Source organism: Schistocerca americana, chromosome 7, assembly GCF_021461395.2.
Source record: "Schistocerca americana isolate TAMUIC-IGC-003095 chromosome 7, iqSchAmer2.1, whole genome shotgun sequence".
NCBI classification, from domain to species: Eukaryota; Metazoa; Arthropoda; class Insecta; order Orthoptera; family Acrididae; genus Schistocerca; species Schistocerca americana.
In genome coordinates this window covers 120,123,019-120,148,082 of record NC_060125.1, presented here as the reverse complement: position 1 = coordinate 120,148,082, position 25,064 = coordinate 120,123,019, and the positions used below count along the sequence as shown (strand labels likewise).

Sequence of the window (25,064 nt, the reverse complement as noted above, 5' to 3'; positions counted from 1 at the left end):
AGGTACATTTTAGTTACAAAATTAGTTTTTATTTAATTACTCAAAAACTATAAGAGGTAGATTAACGCGGACTCTCTGTTATTATTTTTGGGGTGTACTGAAGCATAAAACAAATTTTCAAGTTTCTAAGTCCATTATTTGGCGCCTCTGATTTTTTCGAAAAACGTGGATTCTGGGGTTAATTTTTGTTTTATGTTTTTGGAAACCAGCATCACTTATTTATAACTTCTAACTGCACCTTCTGACCAAATTCTGGCTTCCTAGCGCTATTATTTAACGCCTCTGGTTTTTCTCTTAAGACGGCATTTTTCCGTAAACTATTAATTTTAGAGCATCAAGACTTGGTATTCAGAACATTATTACACTGAACTATAGTTTAACAAAGTTTTAAACATAAATTTTGATTTTTAATTTCATACTAAATTGTGGTGCAATACTTGTGCGCTACATGCAGACGCGTTAAGGTGACGTGGCGTTACTAGCAGTGAACTGGGGTAATTCCTGGCGCACTCGCTCGCCTCTGTATCTCACACATGATTCAGCGCTTGGTTTGCTTCAGTAGGGGCTTATGGGACGAGACGATATTCGGCGAATGGACTGGCCTGCCCGTACGCGCGACTTGAATCACATCGAATGAGTGTGTGATGTTTTGGGGGCGTACACGCATTGCAGTACGTCCAGCAATTTACAGAGTATGCACTCAACACACACCCTGTCAAGAATTTTGTCGACGGTATAAATTATATATGTACACACACCGTATTAAGAATGAGCCGTGGTAAAATTAGCTGTTTTGACGAGCGCGCCGCAGCGCGTAGTGTAAAGCAGTCACCTTCCGTTTCTGGCGGTGGCGCCGCTGTGGCAATCGCAGTTTTGGTGTCTCCCTCTGGAGGGAAAGGGGAAAAGTTGCCTGCTCACGTGCATTTAAGCGGCGCTATGAGCTCGGTTGGGGACCAGTCAGTCTCAGTCGGTCAGTGGATCAGTCGGAGTGAGGCTAGGTCAGTCTCGCTCACCAGTTATTGGTCTGTCTCTCGTTTGCATTTGTGCGGCAGTTAGTGCCTGTCTGTCGTCGGAGTGCTAGTATGTCTGTCGTTTGGGTCAAACTTTAAGGCCGGCAAATGAGAGTCTTGCCACTCCGCCAGTAACAGAACTCAGGTAGTGGTCGCCCGGTCGGGTCTTAGTTCCCGCATCTGAGTCTGCGCGTAGGCCGCCAGTCTGCTCGAGTTGCTCGGGCAACGGTCATTGGCTGTTGGATCGGTCAGTTGGTTGGTCGCGCACTGAGACACGAGATGACTTGTCCGTCTTGAGCGTCGGAGCATGTGAGGTCCCCACGTGAGTCCAGTGGGCAGCGCCGTATAGAAAGGGGTAGTGGCTTCGCGGTTCACACGAGAGCAACAGGAGTGAAACCACGACATCGGGCTAGCCGGAGCGAGCTGCGACGCCTTGAGACGGGAGATCGGCGCGCCATCCTGCGTCCGTTGAAGCGGCTGGCAGCGGACGGTTCGGGAGAGCGTTGCGGGTGCTGCACCAGGTCTTCGCCAGAAATCGCAGTTTATTAGAAGTAAAGTGATTGGGGATATGTTGTTTCATTTACTTGTTAAATTCTACTCGTTTTCTTGGTGAGGTCACCAGCCGCTTTGTTTTGAAGTTGTCGCACCATTCTTTCCGTTTTTATCTTCCGAGGTGGTACATGTGTAATATAGAGCATGTTGTATATTTTATGTAAGTATTTTATTTAAATAGTCATTTTAGGTTATAAGGTTGCCACCCTTCGACCGTAAGAGTCCTTTAAAAAGAATTGCACTTTCGGTGGCAAGTAATTTGAGTGTTTTACCATTTCCATCCCTCTTACGGGGTGCATAGTTTAGGTGTTTGTGTCAGTTGTTAAATTTTTTTTTGTTTAAAGTAATCTGGTGTGTTGCAGATTTGCACCAGCGTACTCTTTCAGAGGTTGTTGTGAGCGGGCATGACTACTGCCGTGTTGAAAGGGAGCAGGCAAGCTTCTCAGCACGAAGGCTCATACTGTTAATATTGTTCTTTCTGCCTCTGAATAAAATTGTAACTTGATATTTCGAGGGTGGTTTTCTGCTTATAATTTTAAATCTGTTTTTGAAAAAAACTTTTAGAAATAAAATTCACATTTGTTAAAAGTGACTTCATTTTCCATCAGTTACTTCCTGGCATCTACTTCCACGCTCACCTAGTGTGATTAAATGTGTTAATGTTCTTGATGAATCGCTAGTAAATAAAGTAAATTCATTAAGAAAAGATTTTGAAGGTAAATTGACGGTTCAAAGAATTTTGGCGACGATATTAATTTTATATGGCAAAGGATCCAAAAAGACAACATTTGACACCCATGATCTGGTGTTACAGTGCCTACCCGTTAACCGCACAGTATGCTAATACTCATAAAGGCAACAGTTCCTCCTTGGGTGCACGGAGTCCATTTCAAGATATCTGTTTGAAAGTCGTTTGTAATATAAATTTAATGAAATAGCGTAAAAAAATCGATCTTATGGGACCTGAATCGTCAGAGCATATCACGTGTCTGTCAGTCAACAGCCAGAAACATACAGGTATTTACCTCTCTCAGAACCCAGTTTCGCATGTTACGTAAACGTAACTTGTCTGTATTGATCAATTTGTATGCATCGGAAGTGTTTTTTTTCTGTTTGTCTGTATTGGAAATGTTTTATTTTCATTCATTCATTTCGTATAGGCCACCTTTCGACTACGTTATTTCAACTATCTTGCTTTCATCTACATTTACATCTACATGGTTATTCTGCAATTTACACTTAAATGACTGACGAAAGGTTCATCGACCCATTTTCATTCTACTTCTCCACCATTCCACTCTCGAATAGCGCGTGGGAAAAAGGAACACCTAAATCTCTCCGTTCGATCTCTGATTTCTCTTATTTTATTATGATGATCCCTTATTCCGACCTAGGTGGGCGTCAACAAAATATTTTCGCATTAGGAAGAGGAAGTTGGTGATTGAAATTTCGTTAATAGATATCGCCGCAAAGAAAAGTGCCTTTGTTACAGTGACTGGCACCCCAACTGGCGTATCGTATCAGTGACACTCTCACCCCTATTGCGCGATTACACGAAACGAGTTGCCCTTCTTTGCACTTTTTCTGTGTCCTCCGTCAATCCTACCTGGCAAGAATCCCACACCGCGCAGCAGAGGACGGACGAGTGCTAACAGCTGTTCTGGTTTAGAATTTTGGAATATTTACTTCTTCTTTCCTGAAGGAAATACGGAAAACTATATTTAGTAACTCATCTTTAGTGGCACCATCATCGGAAACATTTCCATCGCTATCGCGCAGTGACGGTATTTACTGTTTATTGCCACTGGTGTACTTTACATACGACCAGAATCTCTTTGGGTTTGCTACCATATTTTGACACAATGTTTCATCTCGCATTGACATCCGCACTAAATTTCGAGCTTCCGTGAAACTTAGCCAGTCTTGGGGATTTTGCGTTCTTCTGAATTTGGCATGCTTTTTTCGTTGCTTCTGCAACAGTGTTCTGACGTGTTTTGCGTACCATGGTGGATTAGTCCTGTCTCTTTTTACTTTATGCGGTATGAATCTATGTATTGCTGTCGATAATGTATCTTTGAATTTGAGCCATATCTGGTCTACACTTACATAATTAGCTTGGAAGGAATGGAAACTCTCTCTTAGGAAGGCATCAAGCGAACTTTTATCTGCTGTTTTAAACAGATATTTTTTGCATTTGTTTTTAGTGGTTTTGGTTGATATGGTTTTGAGCCTCGCTACAATGACCTTGTGTTCACTACTCCCTATATCCGTCATGACCCACTCTATTGGATCAGGATTACCTGTGGCTAAGAGGTCAAATGCGTTTTCGCAACAACTTACAATTCGTGTGGACTCATGAACTAATTATTTAAAGTAATTCTCAGAGAAAGCATTTAGTACAATTTCGCAACATGTTTTCTGCCTACCACCAGCTTTTAGCATGTATTTTCGACAACAAATCGAATGTAAATTGAAGTCTCCACCAATAATAGCTGTATGAGTGGGGGGCTTTACGTGTTCTGATGTTTGCCCAGTGCTCCCGCATTCGTTGTCGGTGATGCTCCTTCTTCTCCTGGGTCCACGCCATAAGATCCTCTTTGAATGGGACACGCTCCAAGGTGTAATCCCCACTTATTCAAGATCTTTCTCCATCTATGTGAACCAGGCCCATTTTGTTTTCTTCTCCTGAAAGTAGGTGATCATAGGATTGGTGACTCTTCCAGGGCTCATCTTCTCTATGTGGGAATACAGTTCATGATTATGACGTCATCTATATTCCCCATTTTCTTTGATGGGATCTAAGATTTTTCTCAAAATCTTCCTATCCTTGGCCTAGAGTTTTTCGATTAGGGATTTTTTTTTCATTACTAGGCAATGGCAAGGAAACCGTTTCTGAAGAAGAGAAATTTGTTAACATTAAGTATAGATTTAAGTGGCAGGAAGTCGTTTCTGAAACTATTTGTATGGAGTGTAGCCTTGTATGGAAGTGAAACACAGACAATAAATAGTTTGGACAAGAAGAGAATAGAAGCTTTCGAAATGTGGTGCTACAGAAGAATGTTGAAGATTAGGTGGGTAGATCACGTAACTAATGAGGCGGTATTGAACAGGATTGGAGAGAAGAGAAGTTTGTGGCACAACTTGACTAGAAGAAGGGATCGGTTGGTAGGACATGTCCTGAGGCATCAAGGGATCACAAATTTAGTATTAGAGGGCAGCGTGGAGGGTAAAAATCATAGAGGGAGACCAAGAGATGAATACACTAAGCAGATTCAGAAGGATGTGGGTTGCAGTAGGTACTGGGAGATAAAGGAGCTTGCACAGGATAGACTAGCATGGAGAGCTGCATCAAACCAGTCCCAGGACTGAAGACCACAACAACAACAACTAGGCATTCAGAAGTGTACAAGACCTCCGGACGGATAACACTGTAGTAATGCCTTAACTTCGCATTGAACGATACTGATTTTTTTGTTGTAGATGTTTTTGGTTAAATGGAATGCCATTTCCATTTTGTTCATGCGTGATATGAAGGCTTCTTTCTCTGATAAGGTGGCTGTTATCCATTCTCCGACATATTTAAACTTTTCCACTCGTTTAATTTTACCTTGACCCCCTGCCTAACACCATTTTTAATTCCTTATATTTTGACTAAAGTTCAGTCTTGATCACGTCATGTATGTTTTAATGATACAGGTGACCGGTTTCGGTTCTTTTTACAAAACCATCATCAGACCTGTGGATAAATTTTAAGAAATACTAGATACCAATCTTTAAATAAGATGAAAGTTTCTAATGATGTCAAACTTTAAGAAGTTAAATAAAATTAATTATACCCTGGCTCCTTTACGATGGTAGGCGGAGCTCTCCTCACTGCTACGCAGTCAACTGATGGTTATGAGTGCTGAGCATGAGCTTAAATATGCAGAGGCTCCGCCTACTTCCTGTCACACTACTTCACAACTACCAATCAGCGTTCATAATATGACGCCATCGTCAAAGTATAAAAGTAGGAAATACACTAATAACATAAAATTGATTCATTTAAATATCTGATTAACAGATAGTTACTATGTCTATAGCTTATTTATATTTTGGATAAAAACAGGGAACTAGGATGTGTAACAGTTGTGCCCTCTATGAGCAACCTTAATACTACTACAGTGCCAGTTACATCAAAGATTTGAAAGTCCTTGGCGTTGTGGTATATATCGATTATACCGAGTCGCCTACATCACAATTGCATCTTTGTTGGATGCTGCAGAATCGTCTTATTTTAGCTGTAGTTTTTATAGCAATATTCTCTATAGCAGTAGGGTAGCAGCCAAGAGTGAGTTCCACATTATGTATATCTGAACTGCTAATTAATTTTTTTTTAAAATCATCGATCTAATAGTTTTTATAATAATCAATGTCAATTTCATATTTTTTTTTTTTATATTGTGCAGCATATTTACATACGTTTCTTTTGCCATGGGTATAACTAGTCTTATATTTTTAAAAAACAAAAGAGTAGATGCTTTTATTATAAAATTTCGTCAAAAAGGTCGTAATAATATTTTTCGTGAAAATCTAATTGTTCATTGAGCAGCAATGATGATTTGGTTTTCAAATGAGCATATATCTCGATTTCTTCTAGGATATTCATAAGTAAGCCTTTATTTACATAATGAAGAACTTGTAAATTCTGTTGTACTGTCCCCTCAGCATGATTATTGAATGCTATATGATGACCAAATACGGACTTTGTTCGTGAGGTACCCGACGTATGTTCTTTGTACCTTACTGCAAAATTTCGACCTGTTTGGCCGATATACATTTTCTCACAGTCTCTACATTGGATCTTGTACACTCCTGATCTGGTAGATTTTCCATTATCTTTACTTACAGTATGTCTTAATTTTTGTTGTAAAGTATTGTTAGTTGTAAATGCTATTGTTATTCCAGAATTTTTGAATAAATTAGTAATTCTATCTGATATGTTTCCCATATATGTCATCTTCGTATATTTTGGATTACCTATTAGTGGAGTACTTTGTGATTGTTGTACTTTATTAAAAATGATATCTACCTGTCGTGTGTCAAAAGAGTTGGTTTTTGCAATTTGTTTTAAGATGGTCATTTCCTTTTTGATCTCATTAGCTTCTAGCGGTAATTTTAGTATTCGGTGTATCATAGACTTAAAAAATGCTTTTTTATACTTGTCAGGATGACATGATGTGGCATTAATAATAACATCAGTGGTTGTAGGTTTCCTGTATATGGTGAATAAATGTTTCCCATTGTTATTAGTTATAGTGAGATCTAGGTAGTTAATAGATTTTCGATTTTCATGTTCCACTGTAAATTGTAACTTTGGATGCATAGAGTTTAATTTTATAGCAAGTTTCTCAATTTCATCTTTTGAACCATTATAAAGCAATAATGTATCATCTACATATCGCTTGTAATATATGATTTTCTTTGCGAAATCAGGGTTATTTTTCAGGAATTGCATCTGAATGTGGTTCACGAAAATGTCTGCAACTGTCCCAGCTAAAGAATTTCCCATTTCTAAGCCATCTTTCTGACAATAGATTTTAGTATTAAAAGAGAAATACTTGTAATCTAAAGTGCATTCAAGCAGTTCTATAAATTCGATTATTTCTTCTTTAGTCATATTTTTGTATTGTATTAAGTTATCCCTAATTATATTAATTGTCTCATTAATGGGTATATTTGTATATAAATTTTTAATATCTAATGAGGCGAAACTTGCACTAGTTGGAATGTCTATATTGTGGATTTGTTGTGCTAGTTCATAACTGTTTTTGATACTGAAATTGCTGTCGTATGTATAGAATGCTGCGTAGCAGCGAGGAGAGCTCCGCCTACCATCCTAAAGGAGCCAGGGTCTGATGATGGTTTTGTAAAAAGAACCGAAACCGGTCACCTGTATCATTAAAACATACATGACGTGATCAAGACTGAACTTTAGTCAAAATATAACCTTTCCTTATTCCAATGTCTATTTCAAAAGCTTCTGATGTTACTGTGGTCTTCAGTCCAGACACTGGTTTGATGCAGCTCTCCATGCTACTCTATCCTGCGCAAGCTTCTTCATCTCCCAGTACCTACTGCAACCTACATCCTTCTGAATGTGCTTAGTGTATTCATCTCTCGGTCTCCCTCTACGATTTTTACCCTTCACGCTGCCCTCCAGCACTAAACTGGTGATCCCTTGATGCCTCAGAACATGTCCTACCAACCGATCCCTTCTTCTAGTCAAGTTGTGCCACAAACTTCTGTTCTCCCCAATCCTACTCAATACTTCCTCAGTAGTTATGTGGTCTACCCATCTAATCTTAAGCATTCTTCTGTAGCACCACATTTCTAAAGCTTCTATTCTCTTCTTGTCCAAACTATTTAATGTCCATGTTTCACTTCCATACATGGCTACACTCCATACAAATATTTTCAGAAACGACTTACTGACACTTAAATCAATACTCGATGTTAACAAATTTCTCTTCTTCAGAAACGCTTTCCTTGCCATTGCCAGTCTACATTTTATATCCTCTCTGCTTCGACCATCCTCAGTTATTTTGCTCCCCAAATAGCAAAACTCCTTTACTACTTTAAGTGTCTCATTCCCTAATCTAATTCCCTCAGCATCACCCAATTTAATACGACTACATTCCATTATCCTCGTTTTGATTTTGTTGATGTTCATCTTATACCCTCCTTTCAAGACACTATCCATTCCATTCAACTGCTCTTCCAAATCCTTTGGTGTCTCTGACAGAATTACAATGTCATCGGCGAACCTCAAAGTTTTTATTTCTTCTCCATGGATTTTAATTTCTACTCCGAATTTTTCTTTTGTTTCCTTTACTGTTTGCTCAATATACAAATTGAATAACATCGGGGATAAGCTACAACCCTGTCTCACTCCCTTGCCAACCACTGCTTCCCTTTCATGCCCCTCGATTCTTATCTGGCTTCTGTACAAAATGTAAATAGCCTTTCGCTCCCTGTATTTTAGCCCTGCCATTTTCAGAATTTGAAAGAGAGTATTCTAGTCAACATTGTCAAAAGCTTTCTCTAAGTCTACAAATGCTAGAAACGTAGGTTTGCCTTTCATTAATCTATTTTCTAAGATAAGTCGTAGGGTCAGTACTGCCTCAGGTGTTCCAGCGTTTCTACGGAATCCAAACTGATCTTCCCCGATGTCGGCTTCTACCAGTTTTTCCATTCGTCTGTAAAGAATCCGTGTTAGTATTTTGCAGCCATGCCTTATTACACTGATAGTTCGGTAATTTTCTCATCTGTCGACACCTGCTTTCTTTGGGATTGGAATTATTATATTCTTCTTGAAGTCTGAGGGTATTTCGCCTGTTGCATACATCTTGCTCACCAGATAGTAGAGTTTTGTTAGGCCTGGCTCTCCCAAGGCTGTCGGTAGTTCTAATGGAAAGTTGTCTACTCCCATGGCCTTCGACTCAGGTCTTTCAGTGCTCTGTCAAACTCTTCGCGCAGTATCATATCTCCTATTTAATCTTCATCTACATTCTCTTCCATTTCTATAACATTGTCCTCAAGAACATCGCCCTTGTATAGACCCTCTATATACTCCTTCCACCTTTCTGCTTTCCCTCCTTTGCTTAGAACTGGGTTTCCATCTGAGCTCTTGATATTCATGCAAGTCGTTCACTTTTCTCCAAAGGTCTCTTTAATTTTTCTGTAGGCAGTATCTATCTTACCCCTAGTGATATGCGCCTCTGCATCCTTACATGTGTCCTCTAGCTATCCCTGCTTAGCCATTTTGCACTTCCTGTCGATCTCATTTTTTGAGACGTTTGTATTCCTTTTTGCCCGCTTCATTTGCTGCATTTTTGTATTTTCACTTTTCATCAATTAAATTCAATATCTCTTCTATTACCCAAGGATTTCTATTAGCCCTCGTCTTTTTACCTACTTGATCCTATGCTACCTTCATTATTTCATCGCTCAAGTTACCCATTCTTCTTCTACTGTATTTCTTTCCCCCATCCTTGTCCATCGTTCCCTAATACTCTCCCTGAAGCTTTCTACAACCTCTGGTTCTTTCAGTTTATCCAGGTCCCGTCTCCACAAAGTCCTACCTTTTTGCAGTTTCTTCAGTTTTAATCTACAACTCGTAATCAATTGATTGTGGTCAGATTCCACATCTGCCCCTGGAAATGTCTTACAATTTAAAACCTGGTTCCCTTATCTCTGTCTTACCATTATATAGTCTATCTGAGACCTTCCAGTATCGCCAGGTTTGTTCCATGTTTAGAGCCTCCTTTTATGATTCTTGAACCAAATGTTAACTATGATTAAGTTATGCTCTGTGCAAAATTCTACCAAGCGGCTTCCTTTCATTCCTTCCTCCCATTCCATATTCATCTACTACGTTTCCTTATCTTCCTTTTCGTACTACCTAATTTCAGTCACCCATGACTATTAAATTTTCGTCTCCCTTCACTATCTGAATAATTTCTTTTAGCTCATCATATATTTCATCAATCTCTTCGTCATCTGCTGAGCTAGTTGGCATATAAACTTGTACTACTGTGGTAGGCGTGGGCTTCGTATCTAACTTGGCCACAATAATGCGTTCACTATGCTGTTTGTAGTAGCTTACCCGCATTCCTATTTTCCTATTCATTATTAAACCTACTCCTGCATTTGAATTTGTATTTACAACCCTGCATTCATCTGACAGGAAGTCTTGTTCCTCCTGCCACAGAAGTTCATTAATTCCCACTAAATCTAACTTTAACCTATCCATTTCTCTTTTTAAATTTTCTAACCTACCTGCCCGATTAAGAGATCTGACATTCCACGCTCCGATCCGTAGAACGCCAGTTTTGTTTCTCCTGATAACAATATAGATAATGTCGATGGTCGAAGTAGAGAAGCTAAAAAATGTAGACTGGCAATGGCAAGGAAAGCGTTTCTGAAGAAGAGAAACTTGTTAACATCGAGTATAGATTTAAGTGACAGGAAATCGTTTCTGAAAGTATTTGTACGGAGTGTAGCCATGTATGGAAGTAAAACGTGGACAATAAATAGTTAAGACAAAAAGAGAATAGAAGCTTTCGAAACAAGGTGCTACTGAAGAATGCTGAAGATTAGATGGGTAGATCACATAACTAATGAGGAGGTATTGAATAGAATTACAGAGAAGAGAAATTTGTGGCGCATCTTGACTAGAAGAAGGGATCGGTTGGTAGGGCATATTCTGAGGCATCAACGGATCACCAGTTTAGTATTGTAGGGTAGTGTGGAGGGTAAAAATCTGGGAGTAACAGAAAGAAGTAATAGCAATTATAATAATCCGATTATGTGTGTACAGAAAAAGGATGGTGGAATTAGAGTTGTACTGGATGCCAGGTAGCTAAATTCAATAAATGAAAGAGAGTGTGACAAGCCAGGCAGTTTAGATGATATAATACAAAATTCAAAATCGATTACTCTTCCTGGTTCCTCAGAAAACACCTGTTCGTTTTCTACTAACAGATTAAACAGCTCCTCCTTTTGTTGTTTATCAATACCGCAAAGAACTGGGAAACTATCAACACCGTCCACTTCACTCACTTTCTGATGGAACACCCTATTCTTGTCTAACCATAGATTCTCACTTTCAGCAACATTTCCTTCCTCCCACTCTTCACAACATTCCACTACTGACCCTTCCACTATTTTGAGGCAACCTAATGATTCCCTCTCATCTGCCATTGTCCTGCAAAATTCACTGTATATTCTGTACGCAAATATTTAAACAGCATCAGCCCTTGGTCACAATTAATTATTACTTGATTTTCCATCATCCAATCTGAACCTATAATCATATTTATACTTAAATTAGGAATAACTAAAAGCACAATTTCCATCTTACAATTGCCCATTTTGAAAGACAAATACACTTGTTTCTTCGCAGGTTTACTTCCCTGTGGCACCTACTATCTTGAGTCCAGACACAGACATTTCTGGAATCTCATATTTACTACTAATATGTTTCCACAAGGACTCAGAAATACGACTTATCTCACTACCTGTATCTAATAATGCATATCACTTACATCATACAACTGTACACTTATTAAGGGTTGGCCTAACCTAATTGATGACTCATCTTCCTCTTCTCTTAGCAAATCCTGTTCAATTGCCTCATTAGTCCAATCTGCTAACATTCCTTGCACTAACTTATCACTATACTTATCAGGTGGTTCCTTTTCCCTCTCTGTGACAGACTCTCTCTGGGGTATTTTTCTGTTTGTCTCTCCTACTGTGTTTTGACGCATTTCTATTGAGGAATTTTCATTATCACCCATCACACTTTCATCCTCTTAGCAATGATCCCTACAATTGCCTCTTTTGACAAGGTAAACTTGTGTTTCCCTTTCAGCACGGGTGGGATACTCTCTTTCACTTAGTTCTGCTCTTTGGGTACCATATAACCTCTCATGTTCTCGTCTAGGTTCACCTACTATCACCATATCACATTTACCATTAAATACTTGCCCCTCTACACTAATGATTTCATTACCGATGTCTATCAAGCTGTTAACTTCCTGGCCACTCTTTGAATTATTTCGTTTGAAACACCCTCCTTGCAAATTATGCTCCATCTGTGTACTCACACTACACAGTAGTAGCACCCCTCTCCATTACCTCCTCATCACTCTCGTCACTACTAGTTTCCTCATCACTGCGATCACTGGTACTACTTATTGATTCCTCCTCCATTTCACTACATATTTCGGGAATATCTTCAATATTCTCCTCTATTTCAATTCTACCCCTTCCTTCAACTTTCTCGTATCTACTATGAGTAGCCTCTCCTAGCTCCCTGTCATACCCTATTAATCCTGTACCTAACCCATGTAATTCATTTACCCAGTGATCATATCCTTCCTCACCACTAGTATTATTGAGAGACTTACTCTCAATAACTACACTTCCTACTTCTTTTCCAGTACTACCATTGATAATCTTTCCTATATTTCTGCAAGTACCAACCTTTTCCCTTTTGGGTATCCCTTCTTTAATATTAGTTATGCTATTATGTTCATTTGATGGCAAGGTATCATCTATGTCTACTTGATAGGCTTTCCTTAGCTTGTAATACGTATCTAGTTCCTTCTTTCTACAAAATCCAGTTAAACCTTGTACCCATTTTAATTTAGAGTCCCATTCTCTCTTCCCTCATTGCTTCATATCTTTCTCACACCAAGCATGGTATTCATTCTGTTCACTCTTATTGCAATAGTTTACTTTCTGTCTATTATATTGCCTATTACTATTGTAATTCTTATTTTGGTGATAAAGTTTTGGTTCCTATTATACTGTTGTTGGGGCCTACCCCCATATTCCTCTCCAGTTCGGCCCTCTACTGTGGCGGTTCTTCGTTTTCCGACTGGTACTGTGGTCTACCATTGTAGTTACCTCTACCACCAAAACCTCTTCCACCTCTTCTACCTCTATTAGTCCTCACTGCTCTCACTCCATATTCCTGTCTCTGGTCATTCCTGTCATTATTTCCATAACCGTACCGTACTTAAATCGTCACTTTCCCGCCGCGTAATCTCTGTGCTGCATCTGAACAGAACACATCTCTCTCTACGGCTAAATTCACGTGCCAACGTGCATATATATATAAACTAATATTATATATATAAACTAATATTATATATATAAACTAATATTAAATTAATATTTTACTATACGTAATAATGTTATCCTAGTTTAATGCTTCTTTATTTCTTCATCCGAGCGCAGCACTATTCAGATACTGTCTTACTCATAGCGCTATTTCATTTGAGTGCCGCCAGGCGGAAGCACCTGTGCTTTTGTTTGTGCAACTATCCAACAGATGGCATGAGCGTTCACTTATTCAACTGCTGTGCGTTGGCTATGCTTCATTGTGGCATTACAAGCTTCAGGTACGAAAAGATGAATTTAAGGTCAATTATCTATTCGACGCATGATTGCCCCTTCCTGAAACCTTCTTGATACTCTCCGGCTGTGGGTGTGACTGTTCTTCTGTCCTAGTTTGCAGAGCTTTCGACAGTATCTTATAGTTTGATGATATGAGAGAGATACCATGATAGTTTTATTTTGTTTTTTTATTTTATTATTTCTTTTTACAATTGGATTTATATGGCTGAAATAATGGAATTGAATAACAAAAAGCTGCTGGGCATGGTGGTTGCAGGATGCTAGCTGCGCAGAGGACCGCTCTGCCATTGCTAGTCTTCCTCGTCGCTTCTGCTGCTGGCTTCACGTTTCCAGTGAACTGCGACTTTTCACGCGATGGCAGTGAGGCTGTCTGCATTGGCTGGTGCCCTTTGTACATCAGCAAAAATGTAACGACTCTTCGCTGCCAGCACAATGGCTGGAGAATTATAAATGGTACTCGGCTTCATCGTTTCGCCCACCTGATCTCTCTGGACCTCTCATTCGGACGCATATCACAGGTAGCTGCTCATAGTTTAAGACACCTGCTAGAAGTACGAACGTAGGTGGGTTTAATATCATTTTACATTTAAATTCACAAGATCTCTTAGAGTTCACATTAAGGAGGTTCTCTAATGTTTTCTGTTAAGTCACGAAGAAAGCTATTCATATTATCTGAAATTTTGAACAGGCTGATTAATTCATCTCTCATTGGTGATTTCTTTACTTGGGTTGTAGTATTAGATTCATTAAAAATCTCCATTCTTCGTTTTGCATCTCTCTCTTGTCGTAATTCTACTAGTAGTCGTCAGAAGTACCCTTTGTTACTGGAATCTCTTTCAATGTTATGGGCTGTATATTCATGGAAGTTGATCACCAAACTTACACCATTTCTAGATTACATAAAATTCTGTTGCTCCTTAGCTTGTAATACCCTCGATAGATGATCTTCTGCTTATGAATAACAAAATTTGGATGTTCAGACAATTAGTTGATGTAAATAGGGATGAGTCACCCTCGTTCTACCAACGGCCTTCTCAAAGTGGGCAGAGGAGCGGACAGAGGTTCAACAACAGAGGTTGGAACAATTTAAACCTAACTAACCTAAGGACATCATACACATCCCTGCCTGAGGCAGGATTCGAACCCACGACCGTAGTGGTCGCGCGGTTCCAGACTGAAGCGCCTAGAACCGCTCGGCCACCCCGACCGGCCGGACAGAGGTCTTGGGGTGGGAAACTGCCCCTAAAGGCGGAACGATCAGCAATGATCGACAGCATGAGGATGCAGAAGGCAATGAAAACCACTGCAGTAAAGGCACATAACGTGTACCCACAAGCCATGTAATTGAAAAAATTGGCAAAAGATTCCGGAATAGTCCGCCATTCGGATGGCCAGGAGGGGACTGCCAAGGAGAAGGCGACAATGAGAGAAAGACTGAATAACCAACGAAAGGATAACGTTCTACGAGTCGGGGCATGTAATGTCAGAAGCTTGAACGTGATAGGGAAGCTATAAAATTTGAAAATGGAAATGCAAAGGCTCAGTCTACCCACAGTAGTGGTCATTTTAGTGAAACGGAAAGAAGACAAGGATTTGTGGTCAGATGAGTGTAGGGTAACATGAACAGCAGCAAAAAATGGTATAACAGGAGTAGGATTCGGTATGAATAGAAAGGTAGGGCAGAGAGTACGTTACTGTGAAGAGTTCAGTGATAGGATTGTTCTTATCACAATCGACAGTAAACCAGAACCGACAACGATAGTTCAGGTACACATGCCGACGTCGCAAGCTGTAGATGAAAACAAAGCGAAAGTATATGAGGATGCTGAATCACAGAAGCTGGAAAGACAAATAAAGGTTCAAAAAAGGTAAATGCGAAGAAACAAGGGGTAACACAGGAAACACTTGAGTTGATTGATGAAAGAAGGAAGTAAAAAAATGTTCGGGAAATACAGGAATTCAGAAATACAAGTCGATGACGAATGAAATCAATAGGAAGAGCAGGGAAGCTAAGACGAAATGGTAGCATGAAAAATGTGAGGAAATCGAAAAAGAAATCCTTCCCGGAAGGACTGACTCAGCATACAGGAAAGTTAAAACAACCTTCTGTGAAATTGAAAGCAAGGGTGGTAACATGAAGAGTGCAACGGGAATTCCATTGTGAAGAGGAGAGAGAGGATAGGGGAAAGAGTACACTGAAGGCCTCTATCAGGGGGAAGATTTGTCTGATGTGTTAGAAGAAGAAACAGGGGTCGATTTAGAAGAGATAGGGAAGCCAGTATTAGAATCATAATTTAAGAGAGCTTTGCAGGACTTAAGATCAAATAAAGCAAAAGAGAGAGAATTTCTAAAATCATTGGGGTTAGTGGCAACAAAACGACTATTCACGTTGGTGTGTAGAATTTATGAGTCTGGCGACATACTATCTGACTTCCGGAAAAATATCATCCACACAATTACGAAGACTACAAGAGCTGACAAGTCCGAGAATTATCGCACAATCAGCTTAACAACTCATGCTTCTATGTTGCTGAAGAGAATAATATACAGAACAATGGAAAAGAAAACTGAGGATCTGTCAGATGACGATCAGTTTGGCTTTATGAAGGTAAAGGCACCGGAGAGGCGGTTCTGTCGTTGCGGTTGGTAATGGAAGCAAGACTAGAGACAATCAAAACACGTTTATAGGGTTTGTGATCTGGACAATGTGTTCGACAATGTAACATGGTGCAAGATATTCGAAATTGTAAAAAAATAAGAGTAAACTATAGGGAGGGACGGGTAATATGCAATATGTACAAGAGCCAAGAGGGAATAATAAGAGTGGACAACCAAGAACGAAGTGCTGGGATTAAGAAGGGTGTAAGACAGGGATTTAATCCTTCGCCCCTAGTGCTCAATCTGTACATCAAAGAATCAAATAAAAGAAACTTTGAGAAATGGGTGTAAAATTGAAGGTGGAAGGAAATCAATGATATGACTCGCTGATGACATTACTATCCTGAGTGAGAGTACAGAAGAATTACGTGATCTGCTGAATGGAATGAACAGTGTAATGAGTACAGAATAGAGAAAGAGAGGAAACAGAAGAAAGGCGAAAGTAACGATGAGTATCAGAAATGAGAACAGTGAGGAACCCATCATCAGGACTTACGTCTACGAAGCTGATGAATCTCTGGAATTCTCCTACCTAGGCAGCAAAGTAACCAATGACGAATGGAACAAGGAGGACATCAAAAGTAGACTAGCACTGGCAAAAATGGGATTCTGGGACAGGAGAAGTCTACTAGTATCAAAAATAGGCCTTACTTTGAGGAAGAATTACGTCTGGAGCACAGCGTTGTATGGTAGTGAAACATGGACTATGGAAAACCCCGAACAGGAGAGAATCGAAGCATTTGAGATGTGGTGCTACAGACGAATGCTGAGTATTAGGTGCACTGATAAGGTTAGGAATGAGGAGGTTCTGCACAGTATTGGAGAGGCAAGGAATATGTGGAAAACATTGACAAGGGGCAGGATGATAGGACATATGTTAAGACATGATGGAATGACTTTCATGGCACTAGATGGAGCTGTAGAAACCAAAAACTGTAGAGGAAGACAGCGAGTAGAATACGTCCAGCAAATAGTTGAGGGCGTAGGTTGCAAGTGATACTCGGAGATGAAGAGATTTGGAGCAGTGCCACACTGACCGTTCCTCGGACAGTCGCATTTGGAGGCGAGGCCATGGATGCAGATCTAGCAGCGGCAGGATGACGTCATCATGCCACTGCCTCTCTTAAGCCACGGTACGTTCTTGGAAATAGGTCAGTGGGCCTCCTACCCAAGACACAATACTATTTCGGTCTCCCAAACACAGTCCAGTATTTTCCAGGCATTAAAATTAAGCGGCCGATGAGTAACTACCACAGAACTGTCATACAGTTTTATACAAGCCACTTCTTGTGATTTTTCAAATATTAAGCAATGTCTCTTTTTTGGACATGGATCAGTAAGCATGCTTCTAAGCCAACAAAAGATCTGTGTCACATAGGCATGACAGGTATAGATTATAAGTAAAGATATGTAAGTAAAGATATGTAGTTCATAATATATTATGGAAAATTACATTGAGATAAAACCCATACGACATACAGTTTGCAAATACATTTACAACATACTCTATACCGACATCTACAACATTAGGTTACAGTTCGTTTACATCTTCTCTATATCGACAGCATCATTTAGCGTACATTCTCAGTTTACATATTATACACACACACACACACACACACACACACACACACACACACACACACATTGCTTACATTCTCAGTTTATATATTTTCTATGTCTATAATGTATAGATCACGATTACAGGCGGTAACTGGTAAATCAGTTGTTACTTGCACAACAATAACTACATGCAACAGTGCCCAGTTTATCAGCTAGTCTGAAAGACTTACAATCATTTGCCAAAAGCGCTAGCTTACATTGCTTCATAGTTGAAAGAATATGCAGCTCGGAGTGAGTTATATGCTGCACAGTCGTTTCATCATTATCATTTAAAACTCTCAGTAACCATCAGTGCTTAGTTCTTTTGCTGATGATGATTTCACACCTTCCAAACTGTACATTATACTTTCTGTTTACACATTGTGTCTCAGATTCGAAGAGTTTTGCTCTCATTCCTCTGTAATAATCTCCCCTGATAATGCATCTTTCATTAAACCCACTTTCTTTTTATTGACACATGTGACATTATAAATACTATTATAGGGGTAAGTCGAAGTGTCAGATCACCTGTACACACCACTTTTATTAACCCTGTGCTTACCAGAAAATCCGTATCACGTTGTCTGCAACACGGGCCTCTCAGTCCCGTGTTGTTTAAATTGACATAAATTGAAACTATTTTGACTGTTTTTGATGTGAAAGACTTTCGAATTATATATAATTCTGAAATAGTTTTATTTATTTAAAATTTGCATTAAAAACACAGTTTTATATTTTGCTGGTGGCTTTTATTTTTATTGTCTACAGACGATAGCAGAATGTTCCAAGCATACAAATTTTGTGCACTTTTAATATGCTGTTTGACTTTTTCTATATTTCTTCTCTACACAACAAGCACTTTTTCTCCTTTTCTTAGATTGTGGTTTCACTGCCCTTCCTGGATCCGTTGCTACTAATGAATTCATTGACTTCTTTACCCCGCTAGTTGCTTTCCCAAACTGATGAAAGTCTGACGTCACACTTTTTATTACAACCCAGCATCATCCAAATTATGTATGAATTCATTACACTTACATCGATCACTTTGGAGAAATCCACCAATGGCCAGCGCCTTGTTTTTCTCTTTCCACTGTAACATCGCGTCTTCTGGTCCATGTTGTCAACGCCGTCCTTTGTGGCATTGTATGTCATTATAACTTCGAGCTTCTTTTCTTGTGGTGACGGTACCGTTGGATGGACATGAAGAGTGCTATGATCGGTAACAACTTTGTTTTTCTTAGGAACAACAGAATCTATCATCATAGCTGGTTGAAAACCAAATGGTATAACAGTAAACTTTATATCTTTTAGGTGTAATAATATCGGCAGGCATTTAACTTTTGTTTTTTCGTATAGTACCAACTACTGTCAGACCCTGTGACAGCAAATAGAGCTAAATCGTGAGATGTAAAAAAATTATCACAGGGATATTACGTCCAGGTCCTTAAAGTTCAATAACCAGGGTTTTCACAAAATTTTCTGCACATCGCACGGCTCTGGTTCCTTCCTCCTTCCCCAAATACACTTTCATCTTCCAGCAATAGCTCGTTACACGGTCGCAAATTGCCCAGAACTCTAATCCGTATCCACCAGATTTTGAGGTATGTATTGTCGAAATGGACAGCGTCCTCGACATGTGACCAACTGTTCATCCGTGGTCATGCACCATCTTGGAATGTAGGTATCCTTAAGCGTAATTTCCCACATCTCAAAAACTTCTCTGATTGGTTCCAATTTGTCACCTGACCTATATTCACGTCGGGCTGCTGCATCACCAAAGCATATCACCCTCAGCATAGCATGGAAGCGCTTGCGAGAAATAATTTCATTGAACAGTGGTCAGCCATTCTCAACACCCCAGAGCTGACTGATCTCTTCGTTTTTGGATTTGTAACCTCCAGTCAGGATCAGAGCAGCAAGATACTTTTTCATTTTATGCGTATCTATGTCAACCCAGTCCTCATAAACTGTTCGACCTTCTTTATTGGTTCACATACACATTTTGTCCATCAGGAGTACACGAGAGAACAACATAAAACCAGATTCGTCATTATCACGGCTACTAATCAAATAACTTGGAGGTCCCTGGCCTTCTTTCTATGCATCCTTTTGGCTCCGCCTACTACAAATTCCAACTTGAGGAGCTGTAGCCCATATTTTATTTCCATTACGACAAAGCAATAAGTCACACTCAACAGAATTTGCACTAAATTATTCTTCTGCGTAATATTTTCAGTTTGTATTACAGACAACTGTTATGAAATAATACACAAAAATAAACAAGTTCTTATCATAAGGAGGACAGTAGAACAGTGAAAGAATAACAGCGCGAGTCGACAATGGCACATGCCGTAGCAGACGCTGCGCGGCCAAATGTCTCGTTCAAAAATTTCTTCTAATCGCACTGACCCGCACCAACAATTTAATATAAATCCATAGGTAAATTTTTATAATTGTTTTTTCAAAATTATGACTAACTTGACAAATTAGGGAAAAAATCACAAAATTTCATTAATATAAAATCTATAGTTACTAATACAAAAGATATTAAACATCGCAGACGGGCCTCTGTGACACGACGATAGGGAAAGGGTTAACATCATAAATATTTGAGGAAGTTATACGGTATGTTAGTCTTTCTACGTCTATGGAGCACACTGTAATATTTTTTATCTGGAATTTTTCAGTTTGTACGTGTAATAGAAATCCGCAAGCAGCGCCTTAGAAGTAACTAAAATAGACTACCTGCAGGTATAGGTTTATGAAAAAAAAAAGAAAATGTTTAAGTCTTCTTAACCCCGCTGTTGTGTTCGGATCTATGAACGTAAGACCAGAAAAGGCTTTAAATTTCTTTTCTCCGGATTTAAATAACAAGATAACTTGAAAATGAATGTTTGCATGAGAAGTAGGTGTTTAAAAGCGTTTAAAATTATTTAAGTGGCTTGGCCATAAACCGTAATAGTGATATATTTCACATTCTGGTCATAATGACCCAATATCAATATTATTACTCCAATGTCAAATATTTTTTAGTTTTTTCTTTTACTTTATGGTAATAGCCATTTTTGTTGTTCCAACGAACTTTGAACAATCAACAAAGCCTCTGTGTTTACATCTATGGGCTCTTTTCTTGATTCTTCCATGAAATTGATTCAGATTTTTCAATTATTCGCACCTTTATTGTTTCTCGCATATTTATTGTGTCTACTCAATTTCAGTTGTGACACCATGGAAATTCACTGACTGAATATGTGTCTAAGGGATTAATAAATTCCTCAATAGATGAAAGAACGCTTCCAGCAGAATAAGCGACGTAAGATCTACATTTGGACTAGTATTGTGTACATCACTTCAAAATGAAGTCACAGAAACGCCAAATTTTGAGGGGCGACGAGTTTATTCTCAAGAATGGACAAACGTGATGATCCTATATTTCATTTGTACTTAGGCCTCTTATTCCTCGTGGGTGTATATCGATCTAAAATACGTTTCTGGCATAAGGATACTGATCGGAACACATTTAGAGCAACCGCGTTGTATGAAATTTCTGTTGGCTATCGTTTGTCCTGCAATTTGCTAAGATATCCACCAGAGAAGCAGGAATACATACTTATAAATTTGTTATAATTCGTAGGATTTGGGAGAAGTCGCTAGAAGTCCTACCTAAATTCTGTAATCCTCGATAAAACGTTCCCGTCGACGGAGAGTTAGGAGAATTTAGAGGTTGATGTCCTAAGTAAACCGACCAAGTATGGGATCAAAATACTAACTAACTAACTAAATACAGTAAATCTTTCTATATACTGAAAGCCCAAACTTATAAGGAAACAAGTCAGGAGTAACACCACTAAAAGATATGAGAATGAGGGAGATTGCTAATCTCACTTCTGAGTTTGCTAGGTCAAAATATAACATGTGATAACTTTTTTACGTCATAAAATTGGGGCAGCTGCTTCTTAAGAGTATTAACGATGCTGGAAACTACAAGCAGAAATATGTCTAAGCTTCCACAAAATTTGACAAACAAGGAGATATACAGCTCTTCGTTTTAGTTCACAAGTGACAGTACAGCGGTCAGTTATATTCCTACGAGAAATAAGAATGTTGTACCAGTGGTCACCCTCAACCGTGATGGTTAAATCACTGACCGGCCTGATAATAAGCCAAAAATGATCCTGGGTTATAAATCAACGAAAGGGGCTGTAGACACATTTGGTCATCTAGCAGGAAAAAAAAACCATTAGGTAGCCCTTGTTACTTTTCCATAATATTCTCGAGCTTTCTGCTTTTAACGTATACGATTTGAGGACTTCGAGTGACCCTAATTAGAATGTATGAATATTGACTAGAAGGAGAATGTGTTTTGCGGGACAGGATGAGACACTGACAGTGGAACACATGGTGTCAATGATGCATTTCCCAAAAACAGAAAAATATCTGAGATTAGTCCAAAAGCTTGAATGTAATTTAAGTGTGTCAGAATCAGAATCAACAAAGGCTACATAATGTGCGCGTTGTTAAAATTTTGGAAATTTGTGGTAAATTCCTATGGGACCAAACTGCTGAGGTCATTGGTCCCTAGGCTTACACACTACTTAATCTAACTTAAACTAACTTGCGCTACGGACAACACACATGCACACCCCAGGGAGGACTGGAACCTTCGACGGAGGGAGCCGCGCGAACCGTGGCAAGGCGCCACAGACCGCGAGGGTACCCGAGCGGCTGTACGCGTTGTAAGTTCTGTTCAACAAGCAGATTATGAAACAAACATATTGTGTGGAAAAAGTAATAAACATTTTAGAAAAACACGAGATAGTACGTGTGCAACAAGATTCCCCTAAATTGAAAGTTTTTTGTGCAACATCCCGGCGGAAAGTTTATGGGCCGTTCTTTTTCGGTGGAGCAACTGTAACTGGTGTTTCTGATCTTCCTCAGCTGGAAGAAACTGACCATAGAACTTTGTTTGGCAGCAAGACGTCACCTCCACGTTCGACCGATCTGACGACATGTGCATTTTACCTTTGGGGGTTCATAAATGATCATGTTCGTGTGCGTCCGCTACCAGCTCATTTGACGAACTTAAGAAACAATAATGAAGCAGTTGTTGCAACAGTGCTCTAGACAGGATGACCAAGATTTCGGAAAAACTCTCCTGTCGACTCGACGTAATGCTGTGCGACGAATGGTGCTCACATTCAACACTTGTATGAAAGATGCTAAGGATCTTAAAACCCTGACAGTCAGTTTCAAACCCCCCTATAAACATTACACCTAAATTTTTTCCCTTAATATTCTTTTAGTGCCTTGCACTTTTATTTTGCTTGTTCAATTCAATTAATTTTATTTTTCATTCCTTTCGTAGATACTGCCTGACAGTTTCCGGCGGATGAAGGAGCTTCAACATCTCGACCTGTCCAACAATATGTTGAGTGCTCTTTCAACCGACTTCAGTGAGCTGCCAAAGCTTCTCTCTCTGAACCTGTCTGGAAACCCGCTGACGCTGTCTTCCAGGGAGCCGTTCCTCGTCTCCAGTTCGCTGGACACTCTTGACATCTCTAGGTGCAGCCTCACTGACCTGTGGGAATACTCGTGCGGCAAACTACCGAATCTGAGTGAGCTGCGGATTCGAAACAACCCGGACCTGGAGATCAACGGATGTCCATTTGTTGACAACATTAAACTAATCGTTGTGGACGGCGAAAAAGAAGTCGTCGCAAAATTAAAAATCGTTTGCCAGTACAATCATTCATCTAAACCCAATGCCCCATCAATGGAAGAAAGCAATACAACATTGGCCGTAAGCAAGTCTTCTGCTGATACAATATCTTCTAAAACGTTTTTTGTGTATCTCACTGCATGCATTTTTCTACTTTTTTTTACTGGTTTGACTTTGTGCTAATTAAACATAACAATGGTCACAAAACCAACATTATTACATTAAATGAATATCAGTGAAGTTAAGGATCACAATGTATTCTAATTTCATACAGCAATATTGATCGTAACGTGTCCTTCTTTCCTTTGAATCACAAAAATAGTTTTACAGGTAGTGATTCTGCTTCACTAGGAATATTTCATTTTAAATATAAAAGCATAGCACACTTCTACAAAATGGAATGCTTACTAAATTAATATACTTACACCATCGCCGGCCGGAGTGGCCGATCGGTTCTAGGCGTTACAGTCTGAAACCGCGTGACCGCTACGGTCGCAGGTTCGAATCCTGCCTCGGGCATGGATATGTGTGATATCCTTAGGTTAGTTAGGTTTAGGTAGTTCTAAGTTCTAGGGGACTGATTACCTCAGAAGTACCATAGTGCTCAGAGCCATTTGAACCATTTGAACTTACACCAGTCCGCAGCTCGTGGTCGTGCGGTAGCGTTCTCGCTTCCCACGCCCGGGTTCCCGGTTTCGATTCCCGGCGGGGTCAGGGATTTTCTCTGCCTCGTGATGACTGGGTTTTGTGTGATGTCCTTAGGTTTAAGTAGTTGTAAGTTCTAGGGGACTGATGACCATAGATGTTAAGTCCCATAGTGCTCAGAGCCATTTTTTTTTTTTTTTTTTTGAACTTACACCATCTGGCCACAAGTTTCCTGACACCTTTTGTAGCCGGGCCTGCCGCAGCTACGGGTACATTTGTTGCCAGTGCCACCGCGTTTCAGTATTTCAGTGTATGTTTTAATGCGTACATCCGTCTCTTATCTGTATCTTAGGTAAGAGGGAACAGCGGTACGAGAGAGCGCATCTGACGCCGACCATTCCAATCTTCAGTGCAGGAATTATATTCATATACTGAGTGGATTACCATTAATCCTCTGCCATATAAAAAGTTTTTTTGTCTCACCTATAAAATATGCCTCTTGCGGCATGACATGTCTCGAAATTTACCAACTTGTTTATATGAAAAAGAACACATTTAGAGCGTTGCCCCTCCCCCTGGAAAAAATGTTTCAGACGCCCATGGAAGAGGGTTGGTTCCGCAGCCTCATCTCCTATGTCACTGACACTATCTTCATTGCTGCTGCTGCTGCTACCCCCTAATCACCTTGTCAAGTCTTCCAACCATTGTTCCAGCGGACGTTTTCGTTGCCATGCCTCATCCAAGATGTTCCACACCTGTTTGACAAAAGTTTTCCATTTAGTGGGAGTAATACAGCCTTACGACTCACACGCTAGGAATTCAATGCATTTCAGTTTCAAACTTTTATTTGTGTGTGTAGCAATAATTCTATTACATTGGAATGGCAATGGTGTATTAGAAGGCGCTACATT

The 25,064-nt window shown here is 39.6% G+C and overlaps 1 protein-coding gene across 1 annotated transcript in view; it reads left to right on the top strand.

Annotated features, from left to right (window-relative positions):
* The window catches only part of LOC124622608 (leucine-rich repeat-containing protein 57-like), a 48,824-nt gene extending 25,071 nt beyond the window's left edge, over positions 1–23,753 (top strand). The window contains exons 2-3 of the mRNA XM_047148369.1: positions 13,786–14,047; positions 23,155–23,753. Of these exons, the coding sequence (XP_047004325.1) occupies positions 13,787–14,047; positions 23,155–23,691 (798 nt within the window). The 5' untranslated portion in view covers position 13,786 and the 3' untranslated portion in view covers positions 23,692–23,753. The remainder of the gene's footprint in view (positions 1–13,785; positions 14,048–23,154) is intronic.
* Positions 23,754–25,064: the final 1,311 nt, after the last annotated feature.